This window comes from Aspergillus flavus, chromosome 8, assembly GCF_009017415.1.
Source record: "Aspergillus flavus chromosome 8, complete sequence".
Taxonomy (NCBI): domain Eukaryota; kingdom Fungi; phylum Ascomycota; class Eurotiomycetes; order Eurotiales; family Aspergillaceae; genus Aspergillus; species Aspergillus flavus.
In genome coordinates this window covers 1545684-1565903 of record NC_092403.1, presented here as the reverse complement: position 1 = coordinate 1565903, position 20220 = coordinate 1545684, and the positions used below count along the sequence as shown (strand labels likewise).

General features: G+C 47.0%; 6 protein-coding genes and 1 non-coding gene across 7 annotated transcripts; 5 read left to right on the top strand and 2 right to left on the bottom strand.

The window, feature by feature from the left end:
- Positions 1–1313: 1313 nt before the first annotated feature.
- Positions 1314–6480, bottom strand: F9C07_2287378 (putative ABC multidrug transporter). The gene is made up of 10 exons (XM_071510899.1): positions 5810–6480; positions 5681–5758; positions 5511–5626; positions 5397–5451; positions 4741–5342; positions 4088–4685; positions 3472–4039; positions 3241–3413; positions 2657–3186; positions 1314–2604 (listed from the first exon to the last, which is right to left on the bottom strand). Exons 1-10 carry the CDS (start codon positions 6020–6022, stop codon positions 1569–1571), a joined length of 3969 nt encoding a protein of 1322 aa, XP_071367366.1. The 5' UTR covers positions 6023–6480; the 3' UTR covers positions 1314–1568.
- On the top strand, positions 6481–9292 carry F9C07_2287377 (fungal-specific transcription factor). Its single transcript, XM_071510898.1, has 7 exons — positions 6481–6584; positions 6648–6671; positions 6727–6824; positions 6925–7358; positions 7413–7696; positions 7756–8232; positions 8294–9292. The coding sequence occupies exons 1-7, from the start codon at positions 6552–6554 to the stop codon at positions 8786–8788; spliced, it is 1845 nt and encodes a 614-aa protein (XP_071367365.1). The 5' UTR covers positions 6481–6551; the 3' UTR covers positions 8789–9292.
- A 31-nt stretch (positions 9293–9323) lies between these two features.
- Positions 9324–9395, top strand: F9C07_t241. Its single transcript has one exon. It is a non-coding gene; the product is annotated as a tRNA-Glu (tRNA).
- On the top strand, positions 9325–10806 carry F9C07_2287376 (thioredoxin). Its single transcript, XM_071510897.1, has 2 exons — positions 9325–9887; positions 9951–10806. Exons 1-2 carry the CDS (start codon positions 9843–9845, stop codon positions 10581–10583), a joined length of 678 nt encoding a protein of 225 aa, XP_071367364.1. The 5' UTR covers positions 9325–9842; the 3' UTR covers positions 10584–10806.
- On the top strand, positions 10807–12257 carry F9C07_2287375 (uncharacterized protein). The gene is made up of 2 exons (XM_041295346.2): positions 10807–11207; positions 11266–12257. Exons 1-2 carry the CDS (start codon positions 10982–10984, stop codon positions 12084–12086), a joined length of 1047 nt encoding a protein of 348 aa, XP_041151233.2. The 5' UTR covers positions 10807–10981; the 3' UTR covers positions 12087–12257.
- Positions 12258–13455: 1198 nt separating this feature from the next.
- F9C07_12746 (uncharacterized protein) lies at positions 13456–13806 on the bottom strand (the record flags this gene model as incomplete). Its single annotated transcript, XM_041295336.1, has 2 exons — positions 13456–13481; positions 13539–13806. The coding sequence occupies 2 exons, from the start codon at positions 13804–13806 to the stop codon at positions 13456–13458; spliced, it is 294 nt and encodes a 97-aa protein (XP_041151234.1).
- Positions 13807–15400: 1594 nt separating this feature from the next.
- Positions 15401–20125, top strand: F9C07_2287373 (putative alpha-galactosidase C). Its single transcript, XM_041295347.2, has 3 exons — positions 15401–17756; positions 17829–18438; positions 18505–20125. Exons 1-3 carry the CDS (start codon positions 17654–17656, stop codon positions 20045–20047), a joined length of 2256 nt encoding a protein of 751 aa, XP_041151235.1. The 5' UTR covers positions 15401–17653; the 3' UTR covers positions 20048–20125.
- Positions 20126–20220: the final 95 nt, after the last annotated feature.

Below are 20220 nucleotides of genomic sequence, written 5' to 3'. Positions count from 1 at the left end.
TTTTGTCCCTTTCTCCATGCTTCGCTAATTCAGTGCCCTAGGATCCTTTTGGTACGACTTCTTTGAGGGTGGTGAGCTTCATCCTCGCATCGGAAAAACGTGGGATTGGAGGCAGTTTTTTTGTACCCGTACAGGAGGAATCCTCGCCTGGACGTTGATGTAAGCCCCATTCCCCATATCATGCACAAATGTTATGCATATCCTCGTTTCTAAACCAACACTGTAGTGATCTATCTTTCGCCGCCTATCAGTATCAGTCTCACGGATACTTGACGAATACCATGGTGGCGGTAGTCACTTTACGCGTGTTCGTTGTGGTGGATTTTTTCATCAATGAGTTATGGTACGACAGACTTCATTTACATCCAGGCTTCAGAGATTGGGATAACCTAACTTAGCCAGGTTTTTCCACACTCTGGACGGTATGTACGAGTCCTTCGGCTTCTATAACATCTACGGGTTCTCGGCTATGATGCCCGTGCTTTGGTCGTTACAAACACAGTACCTGGCCAAACGTCCCGAGGAACTCTCTACGATAGCACTCACGAGTGTCATATTACTCTTTCTTGCTGGCTGGTTGATCCGCTTCTCTGCGGACTATCAGAAAATGAAGTTCCGTCAAACAGGCGGAGAATGTCGAATTTGGGGCAACAAAGCCAACAAGATTAGAGCGTCGTACCAAACTGCAGATGGGAAACTATGTCACTCCTTGCTCCTATGCTCTGGTAAGTCTATTGGCCTATCAAACGAGACATTATTATGGAGTCCATTGAGAGACTAACAACCTGGCTTTCACAGGATGGTGGGGGCTGGCTCGCCATGCAAACTATACAGGCAGCGCGATGTACACTCTGGCTCTCTGTGCTGCTTGTGGCCGTGGCGGAATCTTCCCTTACACTGAGGCGATTATAGTTGGAGGGATAGTGATTCATCGATGTTATCGCGACGAAGGAAAGTGTGCAGCGAAATATGGAAAAGACTGGGATGAGTACTGCCGTCAGGTGCAGTGGAGGATGATCCCTGGTATTTACTAACTTGCAAGAGGAAATGAGCTGAAGTGTATACCGCAGCATTGATGGGCTCTACTAAAAAAGATCATAGGATGCTCCTACTATGTATTCCCTTTTCATAATGCAGATCACCAGCTCCTGGTGTGGCGTAAGAAAGCGCTAAAGTCTACGACATAAGATGATTGAACGCCGCAGGATATAATGTCGAGACTTTCAAGAGGGGTAATTCTCCGCTTATAGGCGTTCTACTCGCCTCCAGCATGTCATATACGACTTAGTCTATAAATCCTGGGGAAATTATGCCATACAGAGTAATGATCTTAGTTATTTCATAATCGCGTTTAGTACCAGTATGTGCTGTATATCAAATCGCCACGTAGTGGACCGACCCTTCTACACCAAATATATGACAGTATTATATAACATTATAGTTTCGCATCTATAGAGAAGAGATTCAGAGAAAGTTAAACAGCTCCCTTCAATGAGAAAGAAAGGGATAAAGAGCAAAAGGTCAAGTCCCATGGAAGCCTTCACCTATCCAGGGCGTTTTCCTGACACTTATAATAATGTTAGTAAGGAGAGCAAACCATATAGTGGTGGGAAGAGTGTTCGGATACTTACCATCTGCCAGTAGGTCCCTTTAGTCCGAAGCAATTCTTGATGGGTGCCCTGCTCCACGATTCGGGATCCATGGCCAGCCTCGCTCTCGCCGAAGACAAAGATCATATCAGCTTTCTGGATAGTAGCAAGTCGGTGCGCGACCGCGACGATTGTCATGCTTCTCTTTCCCGCCAGGCGTTCGAGAGCCCCTTGTACTACCTTTTCTGATTGCGAATCCAGACTCGAAGTTGCCTCATCCAAAAGAAGCAATGACGGCTTTCGTAGCAGTGCACGCGCAATACATAGCCGCTGCCTCTGGCCTCCACTGAGAGCTGTCTGTGCTTTAATACCCAGCTCGGTGGAATAGCCCTCGGGCAGCGACGTAATAAAGTCATGTATCTCAGCGTCTTTGCAAGCTTGGATTATCTCATTCTCCGTGAAGTCAGATTTATCCAGTCCAAGAGTGATATTCTCACGAATTGTTCCCTCAAAGAGTCTTGGTTCTTGAGCCACTAAAGACAGCGCTCTGCGATAAGACGATTTTTCCAAGGAACGGATATCTTGGCCATTCAGGGATATCGTGCCTTGGAAAGGATCATAGAACCGTTCTAAGAGAGATATCACAGTTGTCTTTCCGCAACCAGAAGGTCCAACAAAGGCAACGAACTGTCCGCTTTTGATACTAACATTGAGTCCCGTGAAAAGAGGAACATCTTGAGATGCATATTTAAAAGCAACGTCACAGAATTCGATACTAGCTCCAGATTGTGAAGCAAAATGGGCGAGTTGTTTCTGTCCCATGTTGGCGGCATCCTTTGTAGATGAATTTGATCGTAGGCTCAGCACCCGGTTAGCCGATGCGGTGGCTTGCGCCATGTTCGGTCCAAAGCTAAGGAATTGACCGGCTGACTGCCCTCCCTGTATGATGGCCATGTAAATGACAAAAAATGAGGTTGGCTGGTACTCTCTGGACGCGAGTAGCTGACCACCGTACCTAGTAGAGTATTTTAGTATTACATAGACACATTTACCCAGGTAATGCTTACCAGAACGTTAGGGCCATCGCACATAGCTCAACACTATCGGAGAACGCAAATATCAGCGTCGCGTACCATGCTTTCCTGAAAGCCTTGGTTTGTTGCTGTCGCAATAGATTGGCGTAGCGATCAAGGATTGCGTCTTCCATCGTCAATGCCGATACTGTTCGAAAAGCCTCAATAGCTTCCGCTGCAAACTGTGAGCTTCCAGAATACACTGCTGCGTTCATTGCTTCGAACTGCAATTCGTATCTGATGCGCATAAAGGCAGCTAGGAAGGTGCATGGTAGAGCTGCAAAGACAGCCACGAGGCTGAGTTTCCAACCGAACGAGAACGCAATTGCAATACAACCAATCATGCTGAATACGGAGATAACCGGGAATATTCCATTCATTCCCAGTAAATCTTGGACTTGCTTTGGGTCAGTTGCGAGGCGAGAAATCAGAGACCCAGAAGCATTCTCATTTATATCATAGAATGGTATAGGTTTCTCTAATATGCTCTGAAAATACTCCTTCCTGCAAGATGAACCAATCCTCTGTACCCGTATTAGCTCTCATAAGACGCGTAAGGATTTACTCCACGGCCATACCACTGAAAGCGAGTTTGAAGAGTATCCGACGATGCTGTAGCTAAGAGCGACCCCTAGGGCAAGGATGAAGAACATCAAAGCCCAGAAGTTGGCGGCATCAGCAAGCTGTCGACCAGTTAATTGGAAAACATGGATAAGTTTTGCGAAGAGCCAGCTCTGAAGCGGGAAGGCGGCTTTCAATAGCATCTTGTCAGTTATTGAGTTGTAGCGTGTGGGATCTCGCAACCTTACCTCCTGCACCAACTGCGCCAAATATAGTCGTAAGGTAAAAAGGCCAATTTGCACGTTGCTCATATAGAAGCAGACCGATGCTACTAAAGAAACCCCGACTTTTGTCTTTCGTATTCTCTTCCTCCACCTGTTGTTTGTCATCGAGAGCAAAATGTGCCAACTGGACCTCTTCTTTCAACTCATGAGGAATCTCGCTCTCATTGGTCTCGTCTTCTGCCAAGAGCTCAAGTTTTTGGGCATGGACAAGGTCATGGTAAACACCTTTTTCATCTGCTAAAAGCCCGTCGTGTGTTCCTTGCTCGACATTAACACCGCCTTTCATTACAACAATGTGATCTGCTTGTCGAATAGTCGATAGCCGGTGGGCGATCACGATAGTAGTGCGGTTTTTCGAAACCTGATCAAGAGCGGCTTGCACAATCTTCTCGCCACGGACATCGATTGCACTTGTTGCTTCGTCTAAAATCAAAATGGTGGGCTCTTTCACGATGCTTCGGGCAATTGCAAGACGTTGCCTTTGGCCACCACTCAATTTGGTGCCATTTTCGCCCACTATAGTCCGATAGCCCTATGGATATTAGATGCAGTGGGATGGAACTAAAAGAGACCAGCATACCTTTGGCAAGCGTTTAATGAATTCCTCCGCAAATGCCTCTCTACAGGCCTTCTCCACCATCTCTCTTTTCACCGCTTCAGTTTCGTTTTCCCATTTCGTTCCGATCAGGCCGAACGAGACATTATTGAAAATCGTGTCGTTGAAAAGGAAGGGCTCCTGCTGAACCAGTCCGATCTGCGATCTCCACCATTTTATATCCAGGCTATTGATATTGTGTTCACCCACGGAGATGGTTCCTCGGCTATGGTCCTCTTCACTCGACTCCAGTTGATACCATCGCTCAACAAGAGCCACAATTGTACTCTTACCCGAGCCTGATGGACCAACTAATGCGGTGGTCTTGCCTTTCTCGAATCGGGCATTCAATCCCTTGAGAACTGCGGTATCGGGTCGCGTGGGATACGTGAAATGAACATCTTGGAAAACAATGTCCACGTGAGCTGAAACATCAGGATCACGGAGGCCGCCAAGCTCAATCCTCTCGGAGTCTATCATCTCGAAGAATGAAGTCGCGGCGCTGGAGGCCTTAGAGACGTTAATCAATGGTGTTGCAATATTTCCCAAAACAGTGACTGCAATCATGACGGAGAAAAACACCCTATCGATAGAATTAGCAGACGCAAACAACCCTTAGGATATGATCATATACTTACGTGATGACTGTGTTGATATTCTCGATATGGCCCTCCCGGTACAACTTCAGCCCAAACCAGAATGCTAAAGAAAAGCTCGAGTACATTGCGAAGAACATAAGAGCAAATTGGACACCCATAGCAATAGACATACCCTGTCCACGCTTTCGGGCTTCTTCGACCCAGACGGCATATTTCTTTCTGAGAGGTTCCTCCGCCCCGAGGGAAACAACAGTTCGAATAGAACCGAATACTTCTGCTGCTATTGACGAATGCTTCTCATCGGCTTTGTCAACTTTCTGTTGCACCTTAGTGATAATGGGGATCGTCACACTACAAGCGATGAGGATGAACAAAAGGGAAGCGCTGGTCACGAGAGTCAAGGCCCACGAGTACTTGAAGGCGATGATGTATGCTGTAACTAGGAGAGCCAGAGATTGGAATAGGATTGCCAGCTTATCCGAAATGCTTTGCTGAATCGAATTGGAGAGGGTCGAGATGGTATTCGTGACCGTGCCCACCGACACTTGATCGAGTTTAGTAATTGGTTGGGTGAAAAGTGACTGCATGTATTCCAGCCGCAAGGCAGCCGAGACGCGAAGACCGATGACACGGAAACAGAGCTGCGATTGTTGAGTATAATAACAACCTCAACCGATTCAAGTAGTTGGGCATACCATGGAGACATATGTTAAAGTGAACTTGCCGATAAAGAGGTAAACAATATACAAGCTAGAATTCAGTCAGCTCACGAATAAACCATTTTATTTTCAATATCCTAGGTTTCTTGCCTCAGTTTGCTCACGGATGATTTAAATTGTGCTTCTGTGACCGATGTGCCGGGGATAAAATATCCGTTGAACTCACCAACCATCTTACCGAACACGATATTCATAAGTGGCAGTGGCTGTTATACATCCGTCAGGCTTATAACTTCAAATTCGCCCGGAAAGAGACATACCACTCCAGATCCGATAGAGCATATGAACGCTATTCCGAGTATAACACGATCCTTGGCGCTTGTATAGGATAGGACTCGCTGTAGACATGTAAGCGGTAAGTAAGACTTCCCATGAGTTTATCCGCCTACAAAGTAGTTGGCCAAAGAGGCAGCTTGTTCAGCCTCTGCAGCATTTTTGCGTCCATCGTTGCTTTCAGCCTCATATCCTGTTCGATCTGAGTTCACGACAATGCTCTCCGACTCGTCCTTCACGGGTTGAGGAGGAGCATAGAGCTCTCCGGTTTCATGATGTGGTTTCTCGGGTAGGTTATGTGGCGAAGAGCTGTCCGACAAACGGCCCATCGTGGTGAGTTTGGTTCAGGTTTTGGCTAAAGAAGGAATACATCATGATAGTTATTCAGGGAACGGGTAATTTATAGGGTCAAGGGGTAGTTCCAGAAGCGGGTGTAAGCGACTTATGACTACCTTCAATACGAGGCAAGGTCTGGGCAAGAGAAGCTTGGAACGTCCTCCAGGTATTATTCTAGAATTAGAGAATGAATAGCTATTTTGATCCCCACTCTACGATAGAATGGTGCCTAGGGTTCCACGTATCATCTGCGAAGCCACTTGGTGTCTAAACATGTTAATTGTGAAGACTAACTCCAAATGTGGCAAAGGTGTCAGGCGCTAAGGCTAGAGACATAATTCCGGGAATTCGGGGACTTTTTAAGTCCGGACGATCAGGCCGGCAACGTGACTGACTTGTCAGGTGTTTTTTCTTTTTTTTCCATCCGGGAATTCGGACTTTGCGACACCCCGGTCAAATCCCTTACTTTTTTCCATCAGTCATTCCACCCCCCTTCTCCCCAATAACAAACAAAGAAAACAAATGAGCTCCCGGAAGCCGCCGAAGTACATATCGGTCAGTTAAAAAGAGCCTCACCGTATTCAGTTCGAATGACATTCTGATTGGAATTGATCTCAGTGTACTCGCTGCCAATCCAAAAAGGTATTAGTTGAAAGATTTCGCCTGCACAAGAACACAGGAATGACGTCAGGGCTAGACTCGATGCAACAGAGTCCAACCTCGATGTGATAAATGTGAAGCCATCAATGCGGAATGTATCTATGTACCCCGAAAAGCTCGGGCAAAGAAGCAAAGGTATGATATATCATCCTACTGCCGCAAAAAAAAAAATAAAGAAAGAAAAAAAAATTTATTTTTGAGTTTGTATCGCTCATGATATAATCTACTGTACTAGTAATCCCTCTGAAAAAGATCTTTTACTGGACATACTCAGACGTCTCGAACGTCTAGAGGACCACTGTAAGATTAATCCAGATAGCGAAGGTCACGGCGTTGCTTCCAGTTCAATATCCGTGTCATCGGACTTTACTCGAAGCAGGCCGGCAAGCATCGACCTGCTGCACAGTAGCCAGCCTCGAACCCCAAACACGCAATCCGTGGTCCATAGCATGTTGAACGGGATAAAAGATGATCGGGCCAGGTCGCTACTTGCTTCCAATGTATTTTGCCATCTGCGGAACGTGGAATCTCGTCTTTTTGAGAACGAAACATGTGTGAAAGCGGTAGAAGCTGCCATGGCGGAAGTTGAACGCCTGGAAAGTGCACGAGAAGTCAACGTCCTAGATCCTCCTGCCATCACTAAAGAAATGGCAAAGAGGTGGGTAAAATGTGCGTGCTGTTCGAGAACTTGGACACAGACATTTTGCTGATAGGTTCGGCTAGCATACTACGAAGTCTACCAGTTCGAGGGATTTCGAGTTCCTCTTGAGAAGAGCTTCGTCATGTCTATCCCCGACCTGTTGGAGATACCCCACGTCCACCTGGACAGCACATCGCAGATTATTTACTACAACGTGCTCCTTCAAGGCATTATGTTAGATTCGGAATACCTTCCTGGGAGAGGTAAAATCATACAATATCTTTACCAGAGTAGTATGACGTTGCTAGATGATTGGCTATGTCACATCGAAAACACCCTCCCGGACATGTTTGCAGCGTTTCTTATGGTAGGTATATACATAGGATATTCATCAGATGAAGGCCAAGGCTGACGATTTCCCGATAGATATCGATGACACTCGAGGGTTGTAATAGCGAAATGGCCTGGAAGATTTTCGGGTATGCCTGTAATATTGCTCGAGCAATGGGATTTTTCTCCGTCGATGAACCATCGGACGGACAAAATTCTCAGTCTGAACCTCATAGCAATAGTGAAAGTGAGGTGGATAAAAATCGAAAGCGATTCGAATTTTGGCATCTTCTGAGGATGGATTGTCTGTTCCGTCTATCTTTTGGCAAGCCGGCCCTCATACCCGGTGGGTCATGGACAGTAAACTTCCCTGATCCCACCATTACCGGCATTGATGATGCGTCTACGCGCTTTATTCAGATTCATTTCCTAGCATCGATGCGTCTTACACTAACTTTATTAAAGTACTTGGACTTGGTGGGCGTTGAAATGCAGCAGGATACGGATGTGTATGATCAGACACTCGATGGCCTCATTGCAGAAGTGCAAACGATCATGTCAGACTGGAACGCGGTATGTCTTTATATGTCTCTGGTCCATGGACAATAAGAGCTTATGATCTAACATAACGAAGGAGGAACTTGTCAGCAGCGCCACGAATCATGTTGACACATGGTTCATTGTGGACATCTTATTCAGTAGCTACAAGATGCTCATCGTCTTCACGCAATCCAAGAGATGCAATCAGAACAGTCAATTCCTACCAAGACACACTGTAGATGTTGCAAGAAAATCGTTGAGAATGTTTCAGTCTCTGATGAGTTCGGTACTGTCCGCGTACTGGGGTATTAGGTATGTTCTCTTGAAGTATCTGATTACCCCGTGCTCACCACAGCTTTCTTCTTATAGTCTCATACTTATGCACCAATTCATCCCGTTCTTTATCCTTTGCGGGGAGATTATCGGATCCCATAGATACAACGAGCTCGAGGACGACTTCATCCTGGTGTCCTGGCTCAACGACTTTGTGGACAAGGCAGCAGAGGAACGACCCGAGCTACGGCCAATTGCCGCTATAGCAAAGGCGATGACCATAGCTTGCCAACAAGTACAGTTTCCTGCTAGCTGATTTTGCAGCGTTGCTAACATGCACATGACTAAACTTGAGCTCAAGGCTGGGCTCGACTGTCCTTGGTTTAGGCCGAAGGTCACTCCTCATTGTAGCTTTGTGAAGACCACGGTGGATCACCGGAGTCGCTCAGTCTGTTGTGGGTAATTCTAGTCTTGAATCAACACAAGTCTCTATAAAAATAAATCGTTGTAAGTAGACATATTCGGGTGATGAGAATATTTTTGCTCGTTGGATGATATTTCATAAACCGTAAAGTGATCACCCACGAGGATATATATCGTCACTGAAATCCTGATGGCTGAAGTTTGAACTTCCAAGCTACTCAAGAAAATCATAGATATCGCTCCTTTAGGATACGAGGTTGATATTACACTATGAGCATACTGAAAAGTCCCTCGTTATAGCGAATCTTGCTGCTATTGAGCTCCCAACCATGGGCAAACTTTTAACGCATTTTGCGTACGGATGAAAAAGGTTGAGTAGGCTGAGCCTGGATTATAATGTCAATTAAAAGTGAATGTTTCAACAAGCATCCGATGTGGTGTAATGGTTAACATCGCTGTCTCTCACACAGCAGCTCGGGGTTCGATTCCCCGCATCGGAATTTACTTTTTTCTTTTACTGCCCCATCTTCTCATTCTGTTTCACCCTTTTTCTCAACCCAGCCATCCCTCTCTCTCACATAGCTTCTCAGTTGTCGTCAACGTATGTCTTGCGTGCCGATATAACTTTTCTAAAATGTAAATCTATTGATTTAATTTATAAAATAAAAATAAAAATAAAATAATAACAACATTCAGTACTTAAGCCCGGTCAATGTTGGCAGCCTAAGGCGAGGAGGGGCAGTCACCAATGTAATCAATCACACGCGTTCAGTGACTCGCCATTGGGAAACTAAAAAATACCCGGCTGGGAGTCAGTCTTAGACACAAGTATAATTAATACCATTGCATCGTATTAAGTAAGACCTTAGAGAATTTCACTATCGACAGAACATTTTCTAGTCGTCCCCATCCTGACACGGAACATCGCATTCTAACCCAAGTACAATATGACGGTTATTGAAATCGAAGTAGTTTTTGACTTCGTTTGTGCAGTAGGTCTTCCAGCCTCCCAATATATAAGAATATAAATGTTCGGCTCTAACGATAGTACATAGTGGTGCTATATCGGTAAGCGCAAGCTAGACAGAGCCATCGCTCTATACCAAAGGGTCTACCCAGGTGGAATATCGGATGTCTTCTCTATCAAATGGCGTCCCTACTACCTCAACTACAATCCGCATCCGTACAGCATTCCCAAGAGTGAATTGATCGATGACCGGTTGAGCGACATGACTCTGGAGCAGCGAACGTCCCTGTTCAGCCGCATGAATCAGATTGGACGGTCAGTCGGTATACATTTTAAAGGTGGAGGTATGATTGGGAATACTCGTGACGCGCATCGCCTTGTTCATCTTTGCGGAACCCAGTCTCCTGAGGTTCAAAGCGCGCTGGTGGAGAAGATCCTTGAGGCCTATCATGAGTTAGAGAAAGATATTTCATCAAAGGAGGTATTGACTGAGCTGGCTGTGGATGCTGGGCTCGATGGGAAGCAGGTGCGTGAGTGGTTGGATTCTGAGCTGACGGCAGATGTTGTGGACGAAGAGGCCCGCAAGAATAAAGAGGAAGAGGACAATACGGGTGTCCCTCGTTATGTTATTCAGAATGTGCATCGGTTGGCTGGTGCCGAAGATCCCTCTGAGTTTATTGGGATTTTTGCGAAGGTTAAGGAAGACGAATCTCAACCCTGAAGAAGGGCAGTATTCTTCTATGAGTTTCTATACTTATTACGCTTAGTATTTATTTCCTTGAGGGAGTGGGGATGTTGTTTGAAGTCCTCTGTCTATGCCTTATGCAATTCCATTAGGGTTAGGTCTTTGTCTAACATTGCTTCTTGATCCTGTCTAGTATGACTGAACTACTGATCCATATTACCTTGGCTATAGGAATAGAAAGAGTAGCGGAATTGGCTGCGCTGATATTAATAAGCTCCCCCCACTAATGAACGATAGCTTCAATATGATCTCACCCCACACTGAATTTTAACCGGATTAATAATACAATTGGGGTAGTTAACCATTGCCCTACTGAACAGACAGTGAAACAAGGAGTTTCATTATTGCATCCTTCATAGCTTCTAAACATTATCATGCCCGCAAAAGTGTTCGTGACCGGAATTACCGGTTATATCGGAGGTGACGCATTCCACCTCATCCAGCAGAACCATCCGGACTTCGAGTTCTCCGCTCTGATTCGAACGGAGGACAAAGCTCAGAAAGTACGCCAGAAGTATCCAAAGGTGCGGATAGTCCTGGGAGACTTGGACGATGCAGACAAGATCGCCAAAGAAGCTGCATGGGCAGACATTGTGATTCGTGCGTTGAAGAAACCATATAACTGAGTCCTGAGCTACTCCGACTGACAATCATCCAGACACCGCCGACGCTTCGGATCATGTTGGAGCCGCAAATGCCATCGCGAAGGGAATGGTCGATGGCCATAGTCCCGAGCGGCCGGGTTACTGGTTGCATACCGGTGGTACCGGTATCTTGACTTACTTTGATTCGGAAGTACGCAAGGTCTCCGGCGAGCCTGACGACAAGGTATTCAACGATTGGGACGGCGTTGACGAGCTGGTTAATCTGCCTGCGGCTGCATTTCATCGGAATGTAGATGAAATCGTGTTAGACGTCGGTTCCAAGCATTCCGACCGTGTCAAGACGGTCATTGTTTGCCCTCCTACTATCTACGGCCGCGGCAGGGGACCCGTGTCAGGTCGTGGTCGACAAGTCTATGAGTTGGCCTCGTTTATCCTGACGCAGAAGTATAGTCCCCAACTAGGAAGAGGTTTGGCTCGGTGGAACAATGTGCATGTCTACGACCTAAGTAGGCTATATGACGGCCTAGTGCGGGCCGCTCTGGATCCTACAAGACAGAACGACAAGGAAATTTGGGGTGCTAAGGGCTACTTTCTTTCTGAGAATGGAGAACATGTTTGGGGGGACCTGTCTAGGCAGATAGGTCAGCAAGCTTTCAAACATGGTTATCTCACGCAAGAACCAGAGCATAAGCAATGGTCGCTTGACGAAGCCTTGAAATCACCTGCTGGCTTCGAGGCTGCCAGCTGGGGGTACAATTCCAGAGGTTCTGCTCTTCGAGCTAGGGAAGTGTTAGGTTGGAAGCCCCAAGAGCAGAGCCTTGAGGCGGAGATCCCTGAAATTATCCGCGCTGAGGCAGCTAGGCTAGGTCAGTGAGCCTCGCATGATCAGGGCCAGCATGAATTGAGGATTAGGGCTGTGAACAGGCAATTATTATTGAATGATATTACTACATATACAGTTGCGGACTGTGCATTTGTTCTATGTAAAATTGTATCTCTTTCAGAGTAATGAGCCCTTGTGCAAGATTTAAAAACAGTAAGGGAGAAAAAAAGGGTATTGGTTTTATGATCTAATGTTCTAACAATTTACCTTATTAATCGCATCCTCCACACACCGCTCAACGGTACATTTTACAGCGGCCTGGAGATTCTGTAGCGTCCTTTCAGCGAACCAAGCAAGATGAGGCGTCAAGACCAAATTCAGGTTCGCTGCGTCCGGGTTCAATAAAGGTGAGTCTTCTCTCCCAATAGATTCATTAGTATAAACATCAACTGCTGCTCCTGAGATGCTCCCCTCTTTAAGTGCAAAAAAAAAAGCCTCCTCATCCACGATGCCACCCCTAGCAACGTTGATCAGTACAGCCTGAGCGGGCATCATGCGTAGCTCCTCGACCGAAACCAAGTTAACCGTTTCTAGATTTCGCGGCAAGCACAGGATTGAAGGACGTGAGTTCTTCATATAAAGTGGGTGAAAATTGGTCAATATCGGGGACCCACCCACGCCCTGTGTAGTTCAAATGAGTCAAGAACTGTACAGAGTAGCTATATCATGGGTGAGACGCATTCTGAAGTTATGATTTCGATCCTTATGTGGCTGTAGGGAATTTGAACAGACGGCATTCAAGAAAGAAATAGCCTTTTCGAAAGAAAACTTATAAACCTGTTCCATAGAATCATAAAATAATCTGTTCTAGAGAGGGGATTTAGGCCACTCTCATCTTTGAGATAGGGCAAGGACTGCTTCACCATGGACTTTGTATCATCTGAATGTTAGGTAATGAGTCTAGCATCATCAGAGGGGATATGACTTAATGGGAAAGGGCTCTTAATTAAGAATCTGGGACTGAGGAAATATAACCGACTTGGCTGAACCAGACTTAATAAACTAGAGAGAAGTACTAGTGAGGCCCTAGGGGCTGTTGTACTAATACCGAGTTTTTCCCCTTCCTCGGTCCAAGTCTCGGAAGGAACTAATTCTACTGCGGCATTCTATCTTAGGCGAGAAGATTCAGATGGCTAGCTCCATATATGATTGATAGTTCCCGAGAGTCACACTCTTGCGGCTATCTATATTACCGCCCATACGGAAGCTTGTCAATAAAACCCAACACAGGGAGTTAGTGCCAAAGGCATAATGATAGAATTCGAGCTAGTACAATATCCAAATCACGATATGAATCGCACCCTAAAATACTTCAACCCTTCCACATACTCCCACCTGTAACACTTCCCGCAAAAACAGTCTAATGGAAGATAGCCCAGACAGGACCTGAAAAGGAATCAGCATGGATACCCAGAAGGAAACCAAGATTGAACCAGTACTTACCCTTTCCATTGTAGGTAACGCTGGTGCAATCATCACAAGAAGCAACGTTGTAGTTCCAGCATCCCTCATCCGCAAATATGGACATGCTGTTTCGGGGTTCCATGTCGTGAGCCGTAAAGGTAAATCCATTGCCGGTTACTGGGCCGATACAGGAGTTACTGTTGGCGCTGCCGGTGTCGGTGCAAGTTCCCCCATTACCACATATTTGGACATATCCAGCTGACGCGGTAGCAACGAAAATGGAGAGAACGAGACTCTTGAATTGCATCTTGAGAGGTAGATCTAGTTTCTTGGGGGGTGAGGAATTGACAAGATTGATGGATGGTGTTGGTAGATACCTGTGTTTAGGAGGGGATGGGTACTGGCTTTTATATTCGAGGGATAGGGAACTAATACGTCGTAGGATATGCCGACACTAGGAGGGCTCTCACGTTCGAGTCTGCCTTGAACACCTGTATTCCAAATCAATTACATTGAGCTTTACCTCGGGGTCCATTGCCATGTGCATACAAAGTATACGCGAGATGTTCCCAGCGAATACTGCCTTCCCTATGGACAACGGTGTCGATGTTGGGGGCCAGATGTACATTGAAGTTTCCTAGGTTGGTTATGCCGAGCCTCCATGATACAAGTCATCGGCACTCCAGCTGTGCCGAGAAGCATTGCCCCTACCCTACGCTCTGAACTCATCTGCTGATTAGTCTGTAGTATCCCTCTCAGTTGGGGGCCAAGATCAGGTTGTGGGTAAGAGAAGACTTGAATAGTAGTCTTACCAACATTGGCGCCATGACCTAAATACTGATCAGATAAGTGAAGAATGAAGATCCCTAAGAATATACAAAAGTACGCACTAAGGGTACTGACGGAATCTACGGAATTTAAACCGGAATCAGTTAGCTTTCTGGGGTATCAATAGCCCATTCCTCTTTTGGTTGTTGCATACCTGCTGATTTTGTCCTAGTGATGCCCATCTTTACTGCATCAGGGAAATGTGAGGCTGGCAGTGCCGGAAGTGATCGCTCGGTTACTTACTACATTAGTGTTTACTTCAACCCCTGCTATCAAATTAGAATACATCGTTAAGAGGGTTTATAGTGCATTTGAACACAAATAAGTTAGTTGGTACTGACACTGCCTCGGAGACCACGATAGACGAAGACTACCACCGGGCAGAACCTCGGTCTAGTATCGTGGCTAAAGATCTGGGGGCGATAATGCTATGAACCCTTTAAGAATAGACGTAAGTTGAGGCGATGTCGAGAGGAATGATTGTCGCCTAATAATTAGGCAGAAGGGTGAGAGGCTGGACCCTCACTACATCCTCTTGCATAGAGGTCAATGATAGGGCCGGGTTTTAAATCGAGACGGCGTTCCCCGAGTCACCCATGGAGACCCCAAGAAAAATAGCGGTGGAGAGGGGGACCCTTTTGCCTTCAACCTTATATCAGCTAATAGTTGGTATACAAATAGAAGCTCACATGGTAGACACCTAAGGTCCTGGGGCACGAAAGACGGGGATGTGAACTTTCTAGGACAAAGCGTGCCTACTGCGGTACATTAAGAAAAAAAAAAAAAAAAAAAAAAAAAAAAAAAAAAAAAAAAAAAAAAAAGGAAAAGAAATATACGACGATAGCAAGAACGAAAAAAACAAAGAAACAAGACCCTAGTCTAGAGCTGATGTTATAGACCTTCCCTGGAGTTCAAAGTTTAACTTCGGGATACTGTAATCAATCTATATCCAACTTAACCTATTTATATACACTTACTTGTAAACGAAAGTCAACACTCTGTACTATAATAAGCAAAATATAATACTAACAGAAATGTTAAAAAGAGCGGCAGAATGTTCTTTGAAGATATAGATTTTACTTAGAAGAAGAATAGTCTACATATTTGTGCACGCCTGATGATTGTTTGTTTACTTTACCCTCCTCGATTAGGCCATATTGTGGAAAAGCGCATAGGACAGATCCCTTGGATTCAGGATGGCATTTCACAACTTTCCACTGTGCGGCTGCTTGCCACGACGAAAACCATTTCATCTAGCTTTTATACAAGAAATATACTTCCTCGGAGCTATCATGGTAGCACTTTATGTGTACAAGTGTTACGTGTCTATGAGCGATAATATAGGCTACCTATATTATATAATGACCCCGCCAAAATTCTCATATATTTAAAGTAATCGGTTATGTTGTATCTTAGTCAAACGGGGTTTCAAGGAACAGAAAGGAAATTGAGAACGTCCCAACGGCTATAACTCAGAATTGCAGGGTTTGTAAGTTGATCCAGGACATATGCCGATATCTGTGAGAAGGAGTGATTTAGACCACAGGCAACAGTGAAGGCCCTTCACGATCACCCATGCCATTTATCTCTGTTGGTCTCCCTTGCAAATGGCCGGTGGGTCGGCATCATCTATACCTTGATGTCAATACATCCGAATCTCGCGCTTCTTGCCCTAGCTTACCCTCATAATATGGATGAGGAAGAACTAAGTACTCTCTATTCCAAGCTTATAAAACAATATGGACCGAGTGGAATGTGAATTCCAGGTGGAAACCCGAGCAGCCATGCGAATCTAACACAACGCTTGACCTCGTTATCTCTTCTACGTACAACATGGGTAAATGAGACTTCAGTTCACATTAGTATCAAGAATAATGATGTTGTACTCCTCACAGACAGCGGAATACACTGTACTCAAGAAGGTGCGTGACTCCTGATCTCATTGTTCTCTAGGGAAGACAGAGATACTCCCTATAGAGGCGGAAGCGGAGATGTACAAGCAAACTTACGGGTTTTTTGAGGTCGCGTATTGACCCTAATTGTTGTGACTAGCACAAGGCCGACCAGCCGGCACTTGGAATGTTTGCTGAAGCTCGAGAGCAGATGTTACAGGACATAACTAGAGAGGGCTGGTGAAATTTTGCAACAAACGCTGGGCTGCAAGGAGTGGTACTGCAGAAAACAAGAAACCGGAGCTCGGCTCAGAAATATCCTTTCGTCCTTATATAGCCACATATATTGGCTCTACCAGGGCAATACGTTGATAGATCCTAGCGAATCAGGCATCTTCGAGTGGATCTGCATCCCATGGATATATGCGCTTGACTTATATTCGGCTCGGTCACTGTCCGGCCGGCTCGGGCTCGCCAAGACCAGGGAATAGGGCCGACTTGGAAGTTGCCTACCTAGATAGGCTCACCGAACTAGTGGTATGATCCTAATTCCAACGCCAAACCTCCTTGGAGTGAGATGCCAAGAAAAGTGTTCTGGAAAGGGCGGGGTGGTCTGGTCTGGAGACAAGCTTACTCGGTAAGGATCAATTTGTGGGATGACCTCAGGGTGCATGCACATATAGAACACAGTACGAGCGACGGAGATAGCTCCGAGCCGAAAGGAGGCCCCGGCTTTGAACAGACCCCGTGGGGCTGGTTTTCCGCCATTCTGAGAGGCTCCCAAGGTCCGACCTAAAGCAATGGCCACCCGGCAGTCTGGCCGCTAAAGAGTTTTTTCGAGTCATGGCTATTGAGGTGCCCTCGATTGCTCTTCGCTGCTCTGTCAGACGAAGTACAGCGACATTCACAGAGCCGCTTGGAGTCGTCTTCTAGAGAATGTTCAAGCCCGATGAAGCATCGGAATGGACCATGGAGATTCAGAAATCCCACGGAGAGGGCGGGAACGGGGTACGGGGTATGTGGGGGGAAAAGACTCAAGAGATATTTCCCCGATGTTCCTCCGCATTGGCATTTGCCGGCGCCGAATATCCCCACATTCCAAGACAAGCAATCGGTCTGTCTATCCCCAACTATCAAAAGGAACCATGACGTGACGGTGGAAGAAAAGCGCGGTCATGGCTGTTGGAATCAATGCGGGAATTTCCCCGGCCCACATCCAATGTCTTCCGTTAGTGTCGAATCCAGCTATTCCCTCGATGAAAGGGGTAATGAAGACGAACCTTGAGTGGTAGTGTAGCTTTCCAAATGATTGGGGGAATTATTACAGCGTGCGTCGCCTTTCATGCTTCCCCGCGACTATTTAAATGCATGGATACCCATCCTTTCCGGGATCTCAGTCCGCCACCTCTACAGCTCAATCACCTATAAGACAAGATGTTCGGCTCTCCAAAGCGTGCTGCTTTGGCAGCCGCAAGTCTTCTGGCTATCTTCGGAAACGGTCCGTCAGTGATGGCGCAGGAAACTTCAAGCAACAATGGTAAGTGAAGCCACATAAGCTCGTCCTTGCTAGCACTCTTCCAAGCTTCACTTCCAATTGACACTAGTACAGCAGTTGTCGCGGACGGCAAAACCTTTGCCCTCAATGGAGAGAATGTCTCATACCGCTTCCGAGTGAACGAGACCACGGGCGATCTAGTGTCAGATCATTTCGGCGGCAGTATCACTGGCGATCTCTTCCCAGGATTTGGTGCCGAGGCACTTGGCGGCTGGGTTGGTTTGGCTGGCCGTTTTCGCCGTGAGTTTCCAGATCACGGCCGGGGAGATTTTCGGATTCCCGCCGTTCGGATTCGTCAAGAGGCAGGCTACACTGTGACTGATCTGCAGTATCAGTCATACTCGGTGATACCGGGAAAGCCTGCTTTGCCCGGTCTGCCTTCAACCTTTGGCAGTGAAGAGGATGTCACAACTTTGGTGGTTCATCTGTACGACAACTACAGCTCCATCGCTGTGGATCTGTCGTACTCAATCTTCCCTAAATATGACGCCATTGTGCGCAGCGCGAACGTCACGAACAAGGGTACTCAAAATATCACAGTTGAGGCACTGTCCAGCTTCAGCTTCGATTTCCCATACGAAGATCTTGAAATGATTAGCCTCAGGGGCGACTGGGCGAGAGAAGCCCACCGTCAGAGGCGAAAGGTGGAATACGGACTCCAAGGGTAAGTTGCTGTTTTATAAAACCCAAGAAGAAAGCAGCAAATTAATGTTCCACCCGTGATATACAGCTTCGGAAGTAGCACTGGTTTCTCCTCTCACCTGCACAACCCCTTTCTTGCGATAGTGCATCCCTCCACTACGGAATCTCAGGGTGAGGCCTGGGGATTTAACCTTGTCTACACAGGCTCGTTCTCCGTTGATGTCGAGAAGGGCTCCCAGGGCCTCACTCGCGCTCTGCTGGGATTCAATCCCAGTCAGCTGTCTTGGCAGCTGGGTGCGGGCGAGACACTTACCTCGCCGGAATGTGTTTCAGTCTACTCAAGTGACGGCATCGGCGGCATGTCTCGTTCATTCCATCGCCTCTACCGCAACCACCTGATCAAGAGCAAGTTCGCCACATCGGATCGCCCGCCGCTGCTGAACAGCTGGGAGGGTCTGTATTTCGACTACAATGAGAGCACAATCTACCGCTTGGCTGAGGAGTCGGCCGCCTTGGGAGTGAAACTGTTCGTTATGGACGACGGTTGGTTCGGCGACAAGTACCCCCGTGTATCGGATAACGCAGGTCTGGGTGACTGGGTGCCCAACCCGGACCGCTTTCCTGACGGCCTAACCCCCCTGGTGGAAGATGTCACGAAGCTGAAGGCAGGAAACTCCTCAACCGACCTCCGCTTTGGCCTCTGGGTTGAACCAGAAATGGCCAACCCCAACTCGACCCTGTACCATGAGCACCCTGACTGGGTGCTTCATGCCGGCCAATACCCACGCACCTTGCAACGCAACCAGCTCGTGCTCAACCTTGCTTTGCCTGAGGTGCAGGACTATATCATCGATGAGATTACCAACATCCTCAACAGCTCGGCTATTTCCTATGTGAAGTGGGACTTCAACCGGGCGATGCACGAGACACCCTCCCCCAGCAACGACCACGAATACATCCTGGGCATGTACCGGGTGTTCGACACCCTGACCACGCGCTTCCCCGATGTTCTGTGGGAAGGTTGTGCCTCTGGTGGTGGACGTTTCGACCCCGGTGTACTTGAGTACTTCCCGCAGATCTGGACCTCCGACAACACCGATGCCCTGATGCGCATCACCATCCAGCTCGGTACTTCACTGGCATACCCTCCCAGCGCCATGGGTGCCCATCTCTCAGCAGTCCCGAATGCCCAGACTGGACGTACCATTCCTGTCAAATTCCGTGGCCACGTCGCCATGATGGGCGGATCATTCGGTCTCGAACTAGACCCCGCCGAGCTGCAGGAGGATGAGAAGGCCGAAGTCCCGGGACTGATTGCCCTTGCAGAAAAGGTTAACCCTATCATCCTGACTGGCGATATGTGGCGTCTCAGGCTTCCCGAGGAGTCTAACTGGCCGGCGGTGCTATTCATCTCTGAGGATGGTAACCAAGCTGTCCTCTTCTACTTCCAGCTCGGCCCTAATGTTAACCATGCCACTCCCTGGCTCAGGCTGCAGGGATTGGATCCTAAGGCCACGTATAGCGTTGATGGAAACGGATCGTACTCTGGTGCGACATTGATGAACATGGGACTGCAGTACAAGTTTGAATCGGATTATGATAGCAAGGTGGTGTTCTTGCAGAAGCAGTGATGAAGCTGACGACGTGATGTTAATCAGGGTAATTATTTGTATGTCGATAGTGAATGGAAAGTTAATATTGTTTTGTCGCCGGTGTTCTACTGTAGATCGTACTATGCACTCCACTGTGCAGGGTAGCCAACCTGCCAGAGATTTTCTCTCGAGTAATGCATACCACCTACGGA